This window comes from Oryctolagus cuniculus, chromosome 4 (genome assembly GCF_964237555.1).
Source record: "Oryctolagus cuniculus chromosome 4, mOryCun1.1, whole genome shotgun sequence".
In the NCBI taxonomy this organism is placed as follows: domain Eukaryota; kingdom Metazoa; phylum Chordata; class Mammalia; order Lagomorpha; family Leporidae; genus Oryctolagus; species Oryctolagus cuniculus.
Window position 1 is genome coordinate 79,894,032 of NC_091435.1, and position 20,616 is coordinate 79,914,647.

The 20,616-nt window shown below is 50.3% G+C and overlaps 1 protein-coding gene across 8 annotated transcripts in view; it reads right to left on the minus strand.

The window, feature by feature from the left end:
* Window positions 1-20,616, minus strand: part of MYLK (myosin light chain kinase) — a 267,908-nt gene that overhangs the window by 120,325 nt on the left and 126,967 nt on the right. For all 8 annotated transcript variants that reach the window (XM_070072214.1, XM_070072211.1, XM_070072215.1 and 5 more), the window contains one exon: window positions 6,716-6,923. In XM_070072214.1, the coding sequence (XP_069928315.1) occupies window positions 6,716-6,923 (208 nt within the window). The remainder of the gene's footprint in view (window positions 1-6,715; window positions 6,924-20,616) is intronic.

Genomic DNA, 20,616 nt, shown 5'->3' on the forward strand with positions numbered 1-20,616 from the left:
TCTCTCTCTCTCTCTCTCTCTCTCTGCCTCTCCTTCTCTGTGTAACTATTTCAAATAAATAAATCTTTAAAAAAAATCAAGTGAGCGAAATCACAGCTCAAATTTTAAAAAAATATGTAAGATGGCAATATAATTCAATGAGACACCTACATTTTCTGTATCTCCACTAATTTAATACTGTTTGGGGGCTGGCGCTGTGGCGTAGCAGGTAAAGCTGCTGCTTGCAGTGCTGGCATCCTACATGGACACCGGTTCGAGTCCCGGCTGCTCCACTTCTGATCCAGCTCTCTGCTATGGCCTGGGAAAGCAATAGAAGATGGCCCAAATCCTTGGGCCCCTGCACCCATGTGGGAAGACCTGGAGGAAGCTCCTGGCTCCTGGCTTCAGATTGGCATAGCTCTGGCCATTGCAGCCATTGGGGAGTGAACCAGCGGATGGAAGACCTCTCTCTCTCTCTCTCCCTCTCTCTCTCTCTCTCTGCCTCTCCTCCCCTGTCTGTATAATTCTTTATATAAAAAAAAATAGAAAGTAATTGCTTCTATAGCTAGAAATGCTACATCCCATTGAGTGGACAAATGTGCCCAGAGTTAAGTTTTTTGGAACATTTGAGGCTATAAGGTTTATTTCTTTTAAGCTCCTACCTCCAAAATAATTGTTTCTTAAATTGTTTGGCTTGATTTTGTAACTTGGGAATGCTATTTTTTTTTTTTTTTTTTTGTATTACTGAGGACTAAGGAATCTCTGGTGCGTGTGTTTGTGGCATCTCTGTTCCTGTAGGACTGTGTGCAACTGGGGGGAATTTTTGCCTTCCTGTCACAAAGCCCCTGGTGCACTCCTAGTGCCCGCCTACTAAATGCCAGCGACTGCCCACTCACTGGGAAACCAAAGGGGCCCCGCTGATCTCCTAAGTGCCTTGTGGAGGGTGGGGCTCCCTCCATCTGGGCATCTCTGGAGAAATGCTGACATCAGGGCTTCTCGTTGATATTTAATGAAGGGAGTGGAAAAAGTTGAACCTAAAATTGCTCAGTGTGGGTAACGTTTGTATAGAAGCTCTGTGAGTAGGTGTGTCTTCTCCCCTCTTGGCAATCCTTGCCTTTCTCCAAAGGGCAGGTTTTAGTGCAGCTTTCATTGTATACTTTGGCTTTCTTGATGAAGCTTCGTCCTTATTTGTAGTAGGGACTCAATCCGAAGAGGTTCCAAAGAGAGCCACACAGCAAGCTGACAAATATAAGGGGAATTCGAAAAGTGCACAGAAAAATAGAATTAGAAGATAGACTAATTTCGTGCAAAAACTTTGTGTGAAATTCATGCCAAGTGTTTTCATGATTTGCGTCTCTAGGAACTTCTTGAATGCCTCTCATGTGGGTGAATTTTTTTCAGAGCTTTTTCGCACCAAAATACTCTCATCTTTTAATTCCATTTTTCCACGAGCTTCTTCCTGTATTTACAGAACTCCTACTGTGGGTCAGACCTACTATGGGACCTGCCCTGCGCCAGGGAATTCAGTAAATGACAGAAGATCCAAGATTTTGCCTTCATAGAGTTTACAACCTAGCGAGGGAGAAAAACACTGAATAATTGGAACACAAACACATTCAAGCATAAAGAACTGTAAAGAGGTGAGTGTGCAGGGAGAGAGCCTAATCCAGCCACTCAGAGGTGAGGCAGGGCTCCCCAGCAGCAGTGATGTTTGAGTGGATGCCAGAGGGTGAGCAGAATCCAGGTAGAGAGGGAGGGGGCAGCATGGGCTCAGGTCCTAAGTGAGAAAGGCCTTGGAATTAAAAAAAAAAAATTTAAAAATGCATTTGAGAGGCAAGGAGACAGAGTTCCCATCTACTGGTTCAATCCCCAAAGGCCTACACAGCCAGGTCATGGCCAAGCCAAAGCCAAGAGCTGGGAACTCCATCTGGGTCTCTTGTGAATCACAGGGGCCCAAGTACTTGAGCCATCACGTGTGCTTCCCAGGATGTGCATCTACACGAAGGTGGAATTAGGAGCGGGGTTGAGATGCAAACCCAGGCACTTGGATATGGGATGTGAGTGTCCTAATGGTATCTCAATGGCTAGGTCAAATTTTCACCCCAGTTCTCAAATTCTTTTATTCTTAATTAATTTATTTTTCATTATTATTTTTATTTTAATTAATTTTATTATTATTATTAATTATTAATTAATTTATTTGAAAGGCAAGGTTACAGAGAGAGAGGGAGAGATAGAAATAGAGATTTTATCATCCACTGGTTTACTTCCCAAATGACTGCAACTGGCCAGGTCTGGGTTAGGCCGAAGCCAGGAGCCTGGAATTCCATCCAGGTCTCCCATGCATGTACAGGGGCCCAAGCACTTAGGCCATCTTCTGCTGTTTTCCCAAGAACATCTGCAGGAAGCTGGATTGGAAGTGGAGCAGCCAGGACTTGAATGGTGCCCACATGGATGCCAGCCTTGCAGGCAGCGGCTTAACCCACTATGCCATAACATCGGCCACCAGGCTTGATTCTTGAAAAAACTAGAAGGGCTGTAGGCTGGGACTCGGTAGGCAAGGAGGGGGCTGGAGAAGTAAAGTGCTAATCACACGGGCAGGGCCTCGGTGAGGGTGTAGAGCTTCAACTTAAAGGCAGCAGAAAATCTCTGGAGGATTTGAAGGGAGGGAGTGAGAAAATCCAAATGAAGCTAAAAAAAAGTTTTTATTTTCATCTACTTGAAAGGCAGAGTGAGAGAGCGAGAGGGAGAAACAGAAAGGGATCTTCCATCTGCTGATTCACTCTCCCAAATGCCGCATAAGCCAGGGCTGGGCTGGGCCAAAGTCAGGAGCCAGGAACTCCACCTGGTTCTCCCCCGTGAGAGGAAGGGACCCGGGCACCTGCAGGGAGCTGGATGGGAAGTGCAGAGCAGCAGAGACTGGATCCTGCATGCTGATCTAGGATGCCAGCTTCCAGAGAGGCAGCTTACCCCGCTGCACTAAACAGCCGTCCCCCATGTGAATGTTTGAAAAAGGTATTTCACCCAGCTCTGCGGAACTGAACTAGGGCGTGAGTGGCAGTGAGGAGACCAGGTGGGCACATCTGCAACAGGTAAGAGGCAAAGATGGCAGCCAGGACACGGGTATGGCAGTGGGGATGGAGAGATGTCCGGCCACCTGAGAACAGCAGGGCCTGGTGCAGCCTGATGCGGGAGCGGGAGGGGAGCACCCGAGGGCAGTAAAGTTGCCCAGCCGCCCTCTTTCCTAAGGAGAGGTGGCTTGTCACCTGTCGCTGTGTCTCCTTAGGGGCAGCCATAGCCCAAGCCATACATGCTAAGGGGCCTCTGCCAGGGGTTGCCTATGATGTCAACATGGTCTCGCCCTACACAAACTCTTCCTTCTCCACCTGCTACCTCTGCAGAGGGAATTGCAGAGCCAGTCACTGTGGCTGAAATGACTGTGCTTCTATTACCCTTGGCTGTGACACTCAGTAACAAGGAGCAGCTAAGGGCATCATCCAAGGATGCCCACCATACATGCACTAAAGAACCAAGGCTTCCCCAGGGGGTGGAAATGAAATATGGACCATGTGGAAGACAGTGGCCGCCTGGTCATTCACAGGTAAGGCAGTCACCTTTGGGTAGTCATAGATGCTACCCTAGGGCTCAAAGGGATGGGCGCAAAGTTTTATTTTGGAGGGAGGAATAGTTCAGTAATTGCTTCCAGTGATCTCTCAGCTGTCTTCACTAAGTCCTCTTTAGAGAAATGCAGGTAACTCGGAAGAGAGAACATCACAGACTTCCCTTAGAGTCTTCTAGAGGCCAAGGTCCCTGGGCGCCTCGCTTGCTTCTCTAGATCACCTGTCCACTGGGACTCCCCAGACAACGCTAAGCTGAGTAGTGGCCGTTCCCTGCAGCACCTAAATCACAAAGCTAATTTTACATCAGTTTGCTAGAAAGAAAAAAAAAATTTACCCAATTTGAGACACTCTCTCCTTGCAGGTCTGATGACATGTCAGTCATCTGGCTGCTATCTTCAGTACAGGTGCCACTCAATGGGCAAGTGCAATAACAGGAAGGTAATTTTAAGAATAACTCTGGAGGGGACGGCGCCGTGGCTCACTTGGTTAATCCTCCACCTGCGGTTCCGGCATCCCATATAGGCGCCGGGTTCTAGTCCCGGCTGCTCCTCTTCCAGTCCAACTCTCTGCTGTGGCCTGGGAGGGCAGTGGAGGATGGCCCAAGTGCTTGAGCATCTGCACCTGCGTGGGAGACCAGGAGGAAGCACATGGCTCCTGGCTTTGGATTGGCGCAGCGCCGGCCGTAGTGGCCATTTTGGGGGTGAACCAACGGAAGGAAGACCTTTCTTTCTGTCTCTCTCTCTCATTGTCTAACTCTACCTGACCAAAAAAAAAAAAAAAAAAAAAAAAAAAGAATAACTCTGGAGAGAGCTGACACAGCAATTAAGTCACCACTTTTTTTTTTTTTTTTTTTTTTTTTTTTTTTTTTTTTTTGACAGGCAGAGTGGACAGTGAGAGAGAGAGACAGAGAGAAAGGTCTTCCTTTGCTGTTGGTTCACCCTCCAGTGGCCGCCGCGGCCGGCATGCTGCGGCCGGCACACCGTGCTGATCCGAAGCCAGGAGCCAGGTGCTTCTCCTGGTCTCCCATGGGGTGCAGGGCCCAAGCACTTGGGCCATCCTCTACTGCACTCCCTTGCCACAGCAGAGAGCTGGCCTGGAAGAGGGGCAACCGGGACAGAATCTGGTGCCCCAACTGGGACTAGAACCCGGTGTGCCGGCACCGCAAGGTGGAGGATTAGCCTATTGAGCCACGGCGGCGGCCACCACTTGGTTTAACCACCTGCATCCCATATTGGATATATTGGGTTAAAGAAAACATATTAGAATTAATTTAATTTGATTTTTAAAAAAATGTTGATACTGATGATACATGTGTGACTCACATTGTATCTCTTGTCAGACAGCACCATGTCCAAGGACAGGCCTGGGGCCTGTGCATCAGAGGAAGCTCCCAGATGGTGGGTGCTGTGCCTCTTTCTGGCTCTGTACCAGGCCTCAGTGGCCTGCCCCCGGGAGGTGGGTGGGTACCAGAGCCAGCTTTAGGGAGCCTTTTCAGGGGCTCAGCCTAAGATTGGCTCCTGTGTGCAAGGCCCTGAGTGGCCATGTGGTCCTCTCATTAAGGCGCTTGTTCTCATAGGAGACACTGCAAGTGTCTTGGTCCCGATTGCTGAATTGGCAGTCAGGTGAGGACACTTTCTACTTGCAGGCTTCCCTCTGTACATAGATCCAAGGACCCTGATGCAAGTTCAAGTAATTATGATGACTGCTGGGAGCCATTCGCCAGTGGCCGTGCTTCTCCCTGCACCACCCCGTGGGACAGCTGTGAGCTCCAACTTACAGAAAGGAAAAGAAGGCTCGGAAAGATCAATTTCCCCCGTTAGAAAAGTAATAGAACTAATTTTAATCCAAGACCACTTGAGTTTCGTTCCACCCCACAACACGGCCTCCCAAACTTGATCATGAAGGGCTTCAGGTATGATTCGTGTTCTTAATCCTAGGGTCTCTCTCTGTTCTCTCCAAGTAGCAAGCGCACCACAGAGAGCAGGAGAGAAGGCAGAAAGGCTGCTGGCTTCCCTGTGTACAAGTCTGGGTTAGCCTGACGCAGTCAACAACAAATCCATGGGAGAAGTGCATCCTTCCAGGCCTGTGCTCTTTGGATGACTCCACAGCACACAGCAGCTGGAAGCAGCCTTTGGTGCACACCCAGGGCCTCCAGCCTTGAAGACATGTGGCATCTTGGGTGGCCTGGGCCAGGGTCCCCCCAAATTAATATCAAAGGGGAGAGAGCAGGATCAAGAGCCCGAGTCTTCTCCCCTTCCTCTGAAGCCCTCCTGCCCTATCTCCTCCTCCTTCCTGAAGGGCCAGGACCTACTTGGTTGAGCCATCAAATCCAACTTCCTGAACAATGGGGATGGCAGAGAAGGTTTTCGTATCAACCAGGTTTTATATACTTGCCCAGGACTTACTCACTCCAGCCTTTCTTTAACATGGATCATAGCAAATGAGGACTGGGGCAGGCTGTGGAGACCTTGAATCCAAACCCTCAACTCTGCGGAAACAGAGGTCAGGAGGTTTCAAGTCACACATCTGAATGGCAAAAGTCAGGACCAGGACCTCAGCCCCTGAAGCATAACTCAGCGCTCTCTGCATTCCCCTGGCTGCAAACAGGACCTCAGAAAAGGAGACAGGGTAATTGTTATTTGTAGGCCTCAGCTCAAAGTCTGGGCACTGACAAGTGTGGTAATGTAGGGGACAGCACAACACCAGCACAGCAGAGCTGAGGTCCCTCCCGAGACCTGGCCGGGGCCACTGTCCATCAGGAGCGCTCTGCCATGGCATTTGGAGGTCATTGAGACAGGTGAGTCACGATGAAAGAATTTAAGGAAAGCACGCAAACTATGTGCATTCGGCCTGAGAAACAGCCTGTGTGCCCTCCCACGGTGTGGGGAAACAAGGCAAACAGGGCAGAGAGAAGTGCACCTTGCCCCTTCTGGAACCTTCCCCAGCCACCTCAACCCTCCCTCCACAGTCCTCGCAGGTGATGTTCCTGATAACCCACATGAGATGCCAGTGTCGCAGGCAGTGGCTCTACCTACTGGGCCACAGCACCGGCCCTGAGCTCCTCCATTTCTCAGGAGAGGCTGAGGTGGAGCTGCAGTACTGAGGCAGGAGCTCACCTTCCACCGTCAGCTCCACGGTCACCTGGCGGGCACCGCTGCCGTTGCTGGCCTCACAGGTGTACTTCCCCTTGTCCTCCTCCTGGACAGCATGGATCACGAGGCTGAAGTTCCCCCGGGTACCGTGGTCCTGCAGGAAGCGGCCCCCTCTGGGGAGGGGCTGCCCGTTTCGGTGCCACATCACCTGGGGCTCTGGGTAACCCCGGACCTTCAAGGAGAAGCAGAAAGAGTAAGAGCTTCTATCTCCTGAGCGCTCACTCTGTGCCAGCTGTGGTCTGAGCTTCTGCTGCGAGCTCAGTCTCTGGTTCTCATTTCAACCCTTGATGCAGACACTACTTTCACCGCCACTATACAGAGGAGGAAACAGGCCCACAGGATTTGAGTGATTTCCCAAGGTCTTGAAGGTACAAGGTGCATCCTGGCCCCAGAGCCCACTGCCCCTGTGCCTCTTCAGCCTGGCTGTGTGTAAGTCACTGGGGAGTGCCAGGTCCCACCCTAGGCCAACTAAATCTGAACCCCACTGGTAGGGACTGAGCATGACCCCTAGGCCAGTGCTTCTCACCCTAACACTCAAATAAATCCCTGCAGGATCTTGTTAGAATACATATTCTGCTTCTACACGTCTGGGTTGTGGCCCACGATGCTGCTTCTAGGACAAGCTCAGTGACCCTGCTGGATCCTGGAGCTCACCTTGAGTCGCAAGGACTGGGACCTGCACCTCCCAGTGTGGTAGCCATAGCCACAGGTTGCAGTGGGGCACCTGGAATGTGGTGAGTGAGACTGAGCTGCACTGTGAGTGTACATTACACACTGGGTTTTAAAGACAGTAGAAAAAAAAGGACTGCAAAAATCTCAGTAATTTGAAAATATTGATTACATGTTGAAAAAAATAGTATTTCTGATATGTTGGTTAAATAAATTATTAAGATTAATTTCATCTGTTTCTACTTTTAAAAAATATTTATTTGAAAGGCAGACACACACACACATACACACACACCCCTACCCATGGCCGGGGGGTGGGGTCAGGAGAAGTCTTCCAACCATTGGTTGATTCCCCCAATGCCCCCAACAGCTGAGTTGGGCCAAGTTGAAGCCAGGAGCCTCCCATGTGGGTGGCAGGGACCCAAGTACTGGAGCCATCATCTGGTGCCTCCCAGGGTGTGCATTAGCAGGAAGCTGGATTGGAAATAGAGCCAGGATTCAAACCAGGAAGTCCGATATGGGATGCGGGCACCCCAAGCAGTGTCTTAATTGCCGTGCTAAATTCGTGCCCCTCTGCCTACTTTTAAAGTGGCTACTAGAAGAGTGACAACTATACACATAGGTACATACAGCAGTCACGTGGCCTCCCTGGGGCAGCACTGCCCTGAACCTTTCTCTGAGATAGCAGCTGGCAGCTGTTGAATGTTCAGCATTTATCTAACCACTGAGGCATCTGAACCTCACAGTAACTCATTCAGAGACAGGTCAGCTCTCAAGAAAGAGGAAAATACAGAGGTCAATTCCAAGCAAAGAATTCACTTAGAGTTTAGAAACAGAAAGCTTCCTAGGCCCTCAAACACCTGAAACCCAACAGGCCCCACAGAAGGGAGCAGCAGGGCTCAGCTCACCAGTGCATAGCCGAGGACCCAGAAGTGGGAGACCGTAGTCCTGGGAAGGTACAGGTGACATCACAGAAGCCTCTTAAGGATGAAGGTGATTGGGTTACAAAGTAGTGGCAGCAGCAGCTCTTACGCACATACCTCCTCTGAGACAAGGGAGAATGGGTGCAGATGGAGCAAAATCAAAATTTGCTACATGATCCCAAATAGCATGTACAAAGCAAGCCACCAATGACTTAGAAGAATCCTCCTGACAACTTCCTGTGAGGTCAGGGAGTGATGCTGTCTCAGCCCACGGGGAGGCATCCAACTACGGTTACGACCACAAGCACTTGGCGCAGGAAGACCTGTGCTGAAAGCATCACTATTTGTCTGTGGACAGAGCTCAGTTCCCCTCCACAGACCCGATCCTCAGTAGCCGGGATGTGGATTTCTTGCTGGGGAAGGAGCCTCAAAGCACAGCGCGAGCCCTTGGAGGGAGCCATCGCCCCTTGGTTACTCCACTGAATCACCCCTTCAGCCTAGCCTCTGAGTCTCCCAAGACCTGCCCATGCAGCCCCAGTAATTTGAAGCCAGGCTTCGATGAACAAGGAACAGCAACAAAACACAACTCTGAATCCTATTACCTGCCTTATTTCCTTATTTGTAACTTTTGGAAACAAACAAAAAAGTCCCTTTCCTATGAGAATCTAAACTGTACTGGCGACAGAGTTGGAACATATGTGTGGAGATGCTCAGATTCTGAAGCCGATCCCCCCAAAAGTAAGTCAACTGTATGTCAGGCCACCGTAGTCCCACCAGAGCAAATGCATCACACCTTAGGTGGACCAGTTCTGGGGACTGAGGACCTCACAGCTGTTACAATTAGGAACAAAACGTTAACTGTGGTTGTCTCTGGGTGGGTGAGATTGAGGGTCTCTGCTCTTTCCCTTTTAGTCAACAATTGGTTTCTTGTATTTCTGCACATAACATACCTGCCTTTGTGAAAGAGAAAAAAAGTTAAATGTAAAACATGGGTTCCTTTTATGTTAGTGTGTCTGTAAAACAAACGTGCGGCACATGCGAAGCCCTCACAGTGCTTGAGTCTGGCAACAGAAAGCAAAAGGCTGCACAGACAAACGTGGCGCATTTGCAGGTGACATGTGTCATGCGTCTGTGTAAATTCATGTCCCTGGGTGGCCCTAGCTTGGCACAAAGGCTCACGTGAAGGAACATCAGACAACAGCTACCCGGTTGAGAACAGCAGAGCAAACCCTTTCCTGCAGGAGGAGGAGCCTTGGCAGAGGGTCCCGTGGTGAATTCCCAAAGGCTGGCCTGCCCGCCAGGGGAGGATGGGACAGAGAGGAGGAGTGGAGGAGCTCTGCTCTGGCAGGAGATGAATCATTAACTGCACCAAAGGCCTCCCTGCATTCCATCAGTAGGCAGCTGGCCCCCTGCAGCAGGGCCATCCACAGGCACGCTGGCCCCCTGAGCAGGTCCATCTGCAGGCACGCTGGCCCCCTGCAGCAGGGCCATCCACAGGAATGCTGGCCCCTTGCAGCAGGTCCATCCGCAGGCACGCTGGTCCCCTGCAGCAGGTCCATCCGCAGGCACACTGGTCCCCTGCAGCAGGGCCATCCACAGGCACGCTGGTCCCCTGCAGCAGGGCCATCCACAGGCACGCTGGCCGGCTCTGGTTGCCCATTAGGCCTGGAATCACCAATGATTAACCAGGGAAGTTGCAAGCACTCCAGAGCTCAGGGACACGATCCCTCAGTCTCTTTCTCTTTTCCTCTCACTTTCTACACGTTCCCCAAACTTACCTCTGAAATGCCCTGCTAAAAGAAATATTCAGGAATTCAAAAATATGCTGACACTGGCATTGGAGTTTTCCAATGATATTTATATAGTATTTTGGATCTGAAGCAAAGGCAGGAATTTCTGTCACCTTGCTCAGTTCCAAGGTCTAAATGATTTGCAACGTCACTCCTTGTCCTTCCAATCCAGGGAAAATGTGTTCAACTTCTAACATTGCCTAAAAATTATTCAGCTTCAAGGAAACCCATTTTTACTGTCTGCCCACTATCCTGGGCTCCTAGGTTGGGACGGAAGAGAGGCATTGGGCCACATCCTTGGGATGTGTGACCGCAGTCCTGCCCTCCCTGGCAGCCCCACCTGCCCTCCTCTCTGCCCTTCAGCCACAAAGCTACAGCTGAGACTCTGACGGTCAGGGCTTCATCCAGAGCATGGCAACGATCTACTGGTCCTTCCCTCATCAGAGGCCTTCCCCACACAGAAGCTGTTCTTGCAACACTGAGGGAGGTGTGTAGGCTGGGATACCAGGGCAGAACCTAACATAGGGCTTCAGAGGACCTTATCCACAAACGCTTGTCATCACCCCACGTGGCTGGGAACGGCCTGATGCTGGGAACCAGGAGCATCCACAACAGCCACAGAGCTGGCCCCAACGTCAAGCACACGCAGCTGACAAGAGGCCTGGAGGGGTGGACGGTTTGCCAGTGATTTCACGTGGCAGATTTGAGTCTGCGATGTTGGACTTCAAGCAGAGTGACTGCCTCCATTGTCTATTCATGGTTTTGGGGACCCATGTTTTCTAGAACCCAGGCCTATTAGATAAGTGTCCATTATCTAACAGGCCTTCGATGTCTTAAAGGTTAAAGCAGAAGCTGCTCCTCACGTATGAAAGAAATCAAACGGGTCACAAACGATACGGTCACACCAGGAGTAGATCTTGGGCTGTCGTCCAGGATCCACAGCAGGACAGGGTAGGGGCTGTGCATATGTCAGCGACACCCCTGGGACAGTCAGTAATGTAGAGAGGAGAGCTGGAGATCTGTGGCCTGAGTGTCCCGTGCCTGGCCTGGCCTCCTTTCCTCTTAGGGTTGTAATACCTCCCTTTTGTTGAAGAAAATGCTGCTCTTGCTATCTAAGGTTCCTTCCATCTCTGAATTTTTATGCTTTTAAATGGTGACCCACTTAGCTTCCTGGGGAAGATTCTTTCCTCTCCCTTCCACTCTCCTGTGGGCCCAACCCACAGCTTCAGTACCCTCTAATCCTCCATATGGGGAAACCGAGTGACCACGGGAGAAATGCCCAGGACATGAATAGGCAGCCCTGACTTCTCACCATAATGAGTTTTTGGAAATGGCCCCAAGGAGGGTCACTCTAAGGAGAGTCATATTTTTGCCACAGAAACCACGTTTAATTGGAGGTTGTGTTCTTGAACAAAAGCCTCAATATCAAATAAATCAAGGGCATAGCCAAGACTTGTCATGAAAATGAAGATACAGTAACCATAAGCCCGATAATAGTTTTAAAGAGCAAGGCTGCACTCTGGCTCTACAAAATGTCCTCAGAAACCTTTATGGCCTCAGAAGGCCTTCAAGGAACGGGGCTCATGGGGTCTGATGGCTGAGACTAAAGCCAGGCTGCAGAGAGGCAGCTGCCGCCTGTGTCACCTGAAAGACCATTTCCTGCTGCTGTCTTGAGGTTTACTGAACAACTAAACGTGAATGATTCTAAGGCTTTTTATTGTTTAAATTAGAAATTGCTTCTTTTAGTTTTTAATTTTTTAAAAAGATTTCATTTATTTATTTGAGAGGCGGAATTACAGAGAGGGAGAGACAGAGAGAATGGTCTTCCATCCACTAGCTCCCTCCCCAAATAGCTGCTATGACTGGAGCTGAGCCGATCCAAAGCCAGGAGCCAGGAGCCAGGAGCTTCTTCCGGGCCTCCCACACAGCTGCAGAGGTCCAAACATTTGGGCTATCCTCCACTGCCTTACCAGGTCATAGCAGAGAGCTCAATCCAAATAGAGGCAGCTGGGACAAGAACCCACACCCATAAGGGATGCAGGTGCCACAGGCAGAGGCTTAACCTACTACACCACAGTGCCAGTACCCCCGGCCCCCAAGGCTTTTAAATAAATTTCTAACATGTGTCCAAGACTCTCAACCCATTCCTGATTGTGCAGGACAGGATACCAACGCTGAGCCAGAGCAGCGGCAGGTTCTCTGTCCCCACAGTCCTTGGAAGAGCTTGGGGAGCAGCAGAAAGAGGGTGACCCTGCCGCTGCGTGCTCTGTGGCCCTGATGCACACGCTGCAAGCCCACAGCTACAGGACACAGCTGTGGTGGCCCCCCTGCCAGCCAGGGCAGGGCAGGAGAGAGGAGTAGAGACCCTTGCCCACACTGTAGCTGGAAACGGACCAAAAGGAGAGATGGCCAGACAGAAAGCAAGCATGCCCGCAGGACACAGGAGCCAGGAGGGTGCTCCAAGGAGCCCTGAGCCCAAGACGAGGGGTTGTCCATATTTTGCTTGGTTGCTGAGGAACTTAATGGATGCTGGGAAAGTCTGGGCCTGGAGCATGGGACATCCAGGGAAGCTCTGAGGCCGACAGAGGCTGGCCCTGTAACACCACCATCTGTCCACTCACAGGGGCCTGCCCACTCGGGACTTCTTGCCCAGTACCAGGCGGTTTCTTCTACGATAAACACATCCTCCTAGGAGAAAGCACTGAACAGGACGATGGCTAAAACGTGTAAAACAACAGGAAATACACCCAGTGGTGCTGAGGAATTAGTCCAAGGAGATCCGCTCCTCTGCCCCGTCTCCAAGGATCAGCTCATTTTGGTCATAAATGGACAGTGGTGCACAGCAAAGACAATGAGAATATTAACTCCTCAAACAAATCAGCCCACAGACATGGCCTCTGAGACTCAGCTCCTGTGTGCACTTGAGGGAGCAGAGTGAAGGGTGAGCTACGGGCACGGCATGATCAAGCTTCCTGCCGGCGTCTGTGTCAGCAAGTGGCCCTCGGCCCTCAAGGCAGGCCAGCCCTTAATTAAGGCTCTGAATAATTCCCCTGCCAACTGTCAAAAGCCTTAACTGAACCCACAGAAGCCACAGAGAAGAGACCAAGCTGGCTGAAAATTAGGCAGAGGCTTAATCTGCTGGCTACTCCTGCCCCCAGGCCAGCTTGTGCAACAGGGAGGAAGGACCAAAGTGCTACCCTGAAAAGTAGAAGCAGAGTGCACAGAACCATCCTCCAGCCTCATCAAACGCCCTCTGGGTCTCCCAGCTCAGATGCTTAAAGCTCTTCTCTGTGCTCTGCCACTCTCACTTTTTTTGTTTTTTTAGAATTATTTTATTTATTTGAAAGACAGCTACAGAGAGAGGTGGAGCGAGAGAGAGAGAGAGGTCCTCCTTCTGCTGGTTCACTCCCCAGATGACCTCAACAGCCAGAGTAGAGCAGAACCGAGCTGATCCGAAGCCAGGAGCCAGGAGCTTCTTCTGGGTCTCCCACATGGGTGCAGGGGTCCAAGGACTTGGGCCATCTTCTACTGCTTTCCCAGGCCATAGCAGAGAGCTGGATTAGAAGAGAAGCAGCCGGGACTTGAACTGGCACCCATGTGGGATGCCGGTGCTGCACAGCGCCAGCCCTGACCCTTGCTTCTTAAGCATGTTTTCTTTTCCTGTGACCCAGGACATAGCACCCCACACCCACCTGCAGGTCTGAGGACTTCCTGTTTCTCTCACTAAAGCATAAGTCAAGTTGTAGCTTGGCAGCTTTGGGTTACACCACAGTCCTTTCTGAAAATTAACAAAAACAAACATGCCTTCCAACTCCCAGGCTAAAGATCTGTTTCTATTTATTTGAAAGTCAGAGTAGGGGGCAGAGAGAGAGAGAGAGAGAGAGAGAGAGAGAGGTCTTCAATCTGCTGGTTCACTCCCCAAAGGCTGCAATAGCTATAGCTGAACCCAGACTAAAGCCAGGAGCCAGGAGCTTCAGGGCCCAGGGACTTGGGCTGTTTTACTATGCTTTTCCCAGGTGCAGTAGCAGGAAGCTGGGGCAGCTTGGACAATAACTGGTGCCCATATGGGATGCCAGCATTGCAGGTGGTGGCTTACCCCACTGTACCACAGTGCTGGCCCTAGGATCTACCTCCTGTTATCTATGGGGTGGGAGGAACATCCAGCCCATGCTCTGTATAAGGCCTGCATAATCATTTGGTTTGGCCCTGCCTAGGACACCACAGGCTGGATGTGGGGAGCAATCCGGACTAGACTAAGTTACTCGAATTGGGACTTATTCTGTGCATCTGCTCTCCCACAATATGGCGCTGGGAGAGAAGTAAACAGCTTCCGCACAGCTGCCTCCAGTTCAACTAATAAACTGTAGGACTTGCTCCTGATTGGAGGAGAGCAGCGTACTCGGCGTGTGGGCAGCCGAGTTGGGATTGGCGGAGGAGGACTATAAAGGAGGAGAGAGACGGCATGCATCGGAAAACATCTATGGGGAACATCTAAGGGAACCCGTGCAGCCCCCAGAGAGCCGGCCGGCGGTGTGCCGCTCCCCTGCGGAAGTGGGGAATGCGGCCAGGGGGAACTGCCCTTCCACGGAGGTGGAAGGGATAGTAGCCAACCCGGGAAGAACCAGCAGCAAACCCGGGGAGGGCCGAGCAGACGAAAGAACAGCGCAGGGTCCTGTGTCGTTCCTCCACGAAGAGGGGGAGCGACAGCTGGACTCAAAGTTAAATAAATCTATAGGAGGCTAATTTTTAAGCTGATAATCTTGTATGGCCTGTGAATGATGTTATAAATATCCACATGGCTCTTGGCAGAAAAAAATTTCCCGCTCCAATCTAGATCAACCTTACCAATACAGGCAATCTTTAAATTCCCTTTAGATGAATATTCAAACATCTAAGGCCACCCAACAAAGAATCTGGGAGTGATGGGGAGCCTCTCCCTTGGATGTTCTCCATGTTCCAAAGTCATTGTGCTCATACAAAAACAAGCGTCCTCCTGGATAGCTGTGGGATCCAGCCTCCCTGGGAACCTGCATTCTTGGGTCTCTAAGGACACGGTGTCTTCAGCTGGTGAGGCAAGCCCTAGAGTGCGGTGTCCCGGGGCAGCACTGCAGCTCTGCTCCTACACTGAAGTCAACTCTCAGACATATCGAATATCAGCTAAAGGCACGTGGCATTGCACAGTTTTCACAAGGTAATGCAGGGGTTTGATTTGCTCAGGATCTCCCACCCGCCTTCTGGGGAAATACGCTCCCCCTCCCTCCACCCACCACATGCAAGTGTGGTGGGGATGCCAGTGTGAGAGGCCTCCTGGCCAACGTGCTTGGTCTCAAGAAATAAGATCTGGGACGGCCAATCAGAGGTCTTCCCTGGAACTTTGTCTTTGCATACTGACAAGTCAAGGCTGACTCTCTTCATAGGGGTCTGAAGCCAGGGAGAGAGGGGCCTGGAGCTGCTTGCAGCCTCCTTCTCTTGTTCCCACCCATCATTTTCTTGCCTCCACCCAAGAGGAGGAGACTGTGTGGAGAACAGGAGCTCATGCACCCAGTGAAGGAGAGAGGAAATGCAGACGGCTGCCTGGCAGGGCTGTGGTGGGCTCTGGAGCCACTCAGGAACATAGACCCTGGATGTTCCTGCTGCTTCATCTGTCTGGAGTTGGTTCCTGTCACCTGCAAACATGAGTCCCAACTAATTCAGGAAGTAGATGGCCTCTGGAGTTGGACACACCTGTGTGTGGGCACTGGCTGTACCAGTCACCAGCTGCCTGGCCTTGGGCGGGCTCTGAATAACTCCCTTGGCAGCAGTTGAAAGCCTTAAGCTGCCTATTTTATCTGGCCCTCCTTTTACACAACTGTAAGATAGTGGTGACACCAGTATCCATTTACGTGGAGAAGTCTGTGATCAAATGAGATAGCACAAGTACAGTATTACAGCAATAGATTCTAAAGCTCAGATCCTCCCTGCCTTCCTCAAAGTCAATTCTTTGTAAGCAGGTACCCTGGCGTCCACTCAGCTCCCAGCTCTGTTATCACTGTGAAACTACCTTGGCTCGGTGTGCCTCATATTACATAACTCATATTCTTACAGACAGCTCTAAGGCGTCCCACTCTTAATTAGGTAAAACCCCAACATTCTGAGAACACCTTTTGCTCAGGTTGAACTGACTAGTTATTTTTACTCAAAGAGCTGAATCCTATTTGCAAAGGGCTCATTGTTTTCATGCCACACGACATAGCACATTTCAAACATTTCAAAATAAATACCTAGTCTGAGGTCTTAGCACGCCATCCTTCCACGTGCACTTTTGAGACATGACCATCCCCTGGGTTTCTGCCTCATTGACTAATGCAGTCCCGGAATTTCAAGGGGTATGGGGGAAAGTCAGGAAGGAATGAATCTGGGGTCATAAATCTGGGGTTTCTAGCCAGTCAAGGTTGGACCTGGAGAGAAACAGACATACTTCACTGGCAAAAGGGGTGCAGCTGAGGCTGCTCCCCAAACCACACAAAGACCACTGTCCACCCCCATCAGCAGGGCCCAGGTGCAGTAGGACTCAAAAACTGGCCACAGAGTGTCCCAAGAAGGGTCTCTGAGAATACAAGGTACTTCTGTTTAGAAGCAAGAGTGGGCAAAAGTGACGTAAGGGTTCCCCAAACCTGGGAACTTCACGACTCAGTCTTTTTGGCTTAATTTCACAACATAATTACTGGGGAAGGGGGAAGAGAAGGGTTTGTGTGTGGGGATATTGGAGAGCTGAAGGCTCATATTTGGTATGGAGAATTAAGAAACTGTCTTGGTCTGTTTGTGCTGCCATAACAAAACACCTCTCTGAGCTTGTGCCTGCTCCACATGCAGGTGTATTCTTGGAGGTGGCGGCTGCGAGACAAGGAGCTGAGCAGGTGGGGCTATGGAAAGGAGATCTTTCAAGCCACGTGCATGCATCAGTACCACCAGCCAAGAGAGAATCTTTGTGACTCTGAGGGGGAAATACCTTGCACTAGAGGCAGCCACCGTTAGGGCAGAGAGTCTGCTCCATGCCCCCAGCTGCCCAAAGGAATCCTGATTTACATAGAGAATCATGTCAGAGAGGGAATCAAAAGTTGTTCCTTATGCAGTGTTAGCAATAGCTGGCCATCAGGCTAGGGAAAGCAATCTTTCTTAAAATGTTTTTATTCTCATCAAAACTCGGAGCTAGTGCTGTGGCGTAGAGAGTTAAGCCGCTGCCTGCAGCACCAGCATACTATGTGGGCTGCTCCACTTCCAATCCAGCTCCCTGCTAATGCTCCTGGGAAGGCAGAGGAAGATGGCCCAAGTACTTGCATTCATGCAACCATGTGTGAGACCTGGAAGAAGCTCCTGGATCCTGGCTTCAGATTGGCCCAGCTCCAGTCATTGTGGCCATTTGGGGAGTGAGCCAGTGGATGCAAGACACTCACTCTCTCTCTCTCTCTCTCTCTCTCTCTTTCCCACCTATAACTCTCCCTTTCAAGTAAATACATAAATATTTAAAACAAACAAGCAAAAATAACAGCCACTCATGTTTAACGTGTCCTTGATACTGTAAGTCACAAGTCTGCTCTGCCTCTCTCTCCCACCCCCATTTCCACTTCCTTGAGGGCAACCACCTTCAACTCTTTCAGCCTTTTCTTCTGTTGTTTTCTTCTACTATTTCCAAACAACAGCCTGGTATAACTATGACTTTATGCATTTTAATTTGAAGGACTATCTCTGCATGATTTTCTTTGACCTCGTCAAACTTCATGTTGAAACTTAATCCCTAGTGCAACAGTATTAACAAGTGGTTAGGAGGCCGGCGCCGCGGCTCACTTGTGGCACCAGCACACCGGGTTCTAGTCCCGGTCGGGGTGCCGGATTCTGTCCCAGTTGCCCCTCTTCCAGGCCAGCCCTCTGCTGTGGCCAGGGAGTGCAGTGGAGGATGGCCCAAGTGCTTGGGCCCTGCACCCCATGGGAGACCAGGAGAAGCACCTGGCTCCTGCCATCGGATCAGCACGGTGCGCTGGCCGCGGCAGCCATTGGAGGGTGAACCAATGGCAAAAGGAAGACTTTTCTCTCTGTATCTCTCTCACTGTCCACTCTGCCTGTCAAAAAAAAAAAAAAAGTGGTTAGGAGGTGACTGAGTCGTGAGGGTTCTGCCTGCACGAATGCCATCAGGTGCCCTCACAGTTGGACTCATCCAAGGCTGTATGCCCCCACATGGCCCGCCTCCTTCCCGCATGTGAGGACACAGTACCTCTGGAGGAGGCACCAGGCTTCCACCAGCTGGCACCTGCATCTTGGACTCCTGGTCTCCATATCTGTGAGAAATAGCCTTCTTCGCTTATAAACTACTCAGTCTGTGTTAGGGCAGCATAGACAGACCAAGACAGTTTCTTAATTCTCTGTACCAAATATGAGCCTTTAGCTCTCCAATATCCCCATACACAAACCCTTCTCTTCCCCCTTCCCCAATAATTACATCGTAACTGCTGTTACGTTAATGTAGAACGTGTGCTACATCTTCACATGGCTCATTGCCAAGCCACGTGGTACATTACAATGAAGTTTCTTGAGCTTCTCATTTATGCTGGTGTTATTAATTCCTTTACTTTTGGTTTGCTTTGCTTAAGGATCCCAGAGTCTCAAGAGAACAATGGTCAGTAATGGTTAAACACAGATAACTCATCATTTTTTTCTCCCTCCTTTGGAATTCTCTCTCCTGAGAAATTCTGTCTTCCTCTGATCTGAGCTCCTGCTTTCCAGCCCTGATGCACAGTGGCTCTGGGGCAGTCTCTGTGTCCCCTTGGGAATATCTTGGTGTCTGCCACCCTTCTGGCAGAACATGTCCTCTGGTTTCCTAAGAATGAATACATGGGAAGTTAACATTTTTAGACCTGGAATTTTCAACATTGTTAAAATTTTACCTTTAACTCAACTTATATTTTGTCTGGGGATGGAATTCTAGCTAGAATCTTTTTTTTTTTCATAATTTTGCAGGTATTTGCAGGAGAACTGAAGGCAATTTTCCTGGCATTCGGTGTTGCTGTTCAGAGGTATAAAGCCATGCCAGGACTTGTGCGTGCATGTGTGTGTGTGTGTGTGTGTGTGTGTGTGTTTCTCCATTTATTTATTTGAGAGGCAGAGTTAAGACAGAGAAGGAGAGGCAGAACGAGAGGACTTCCATCTACTGGTTCACTCCCCAAAACGCCACAATTGGAGCTGGGCCAAACTGAAGCTAGGAGCCAGGAGCTTCCTCTAGGTCTCTCACATGGGTGCGGCGACCCAAGCAGGTGGGCCCATGTTCCACAGCTTTCCCAGGCCATAACAGAGAGCTGGAGTGGAAGTGGAACAACCTGGACTTGAACTGGTGCCCATATGGGATGCTGGCACTGTAGGTGGAGGCTTAACCTACTATGCCACATCACCAGCCCCTGTTTCTCCTTTTGGAATCTTTTCTTTGTCCTACCTGACAGTCTAGAATTTCATGATGACTTGACTTGCTGTGGGTCTTTATTGGGTTGTTGTTGTCATCTTTGGTGGATGCCTTTCCGTTTTAAGGAACTTTGGTGCTTTACCAATTCTCCCTCCTGTTGTTTTTTCAGTTCTTTGCAGAGCTCCTAGGAGTTGGATATTAGCCCTATTAAGCTGGTGCTGTGTGTTTCTTTTCTCACTTATTTTCTATCTTAGTCTTTTCATTTCTCTGGGAGATTTCTCTGACATTATCTTTCAGCAAGTCTCTTGAATTTATTATTTTGGCTATTACAACATCAAAAGCCCCTTTTCCAGTTGTCCAAAACTGTTCTGAGTTCTTGTGTAATGGATGCAGCACCTTATCTGTGAGTGAAATAAAGTTTGTTGGAAGTTCTGTTTCCTGCAGTCCTCTGCCTCTCCTTGTTTGCTTTTTTCTGGTTCTTTATGTCCCTCCCGTAACGGAGGCATTCTCTGGACATCTGATGGTCTTTCTTTGGTTTTCACATGTGTAAGTGCAGAAACGAAAAGTTCCGTGTGCACAGGCAAGACCTTTCCGCTTGTAGGGCCTCACAGTAGAAAAAGAATAAAAATCCCAACTCTCCCTGCTCACGTGTGGATCTGCTGTCTTCAGACAATCGGCTGCACAGAGCACCTTCTTCCTTCTTGCTGGAGGGTGAAGGCAGTGCTGACGTCAGCTCCCTGCACTTAGGCTGCCAGTGCGGGAAGACCACTGTGGACAGGGGCCCCGATTCCAGTTGTCTGACTGTCACTCAGCCTCTCTCCCTCTGGAGGACATCCCCTTGCCCTGTCTGTTGCTGACCCTCGTGTGGAGGAGTCGAGAGCTTGGCAGGTTCAGTCCCTCCACTGGCCGCCTGGGGGTGAGGGAGGAGCCTTGGCCTGGCGCGTGGACTGTGGGAGGGGATGTGGGCACCCACCTGGCCAGCATCAGACTCAACAAATCCTCAGCTTCACTCACACCTCAAGCCTTGAACGTGCTTGATCCTCCAATTCGTCAGCC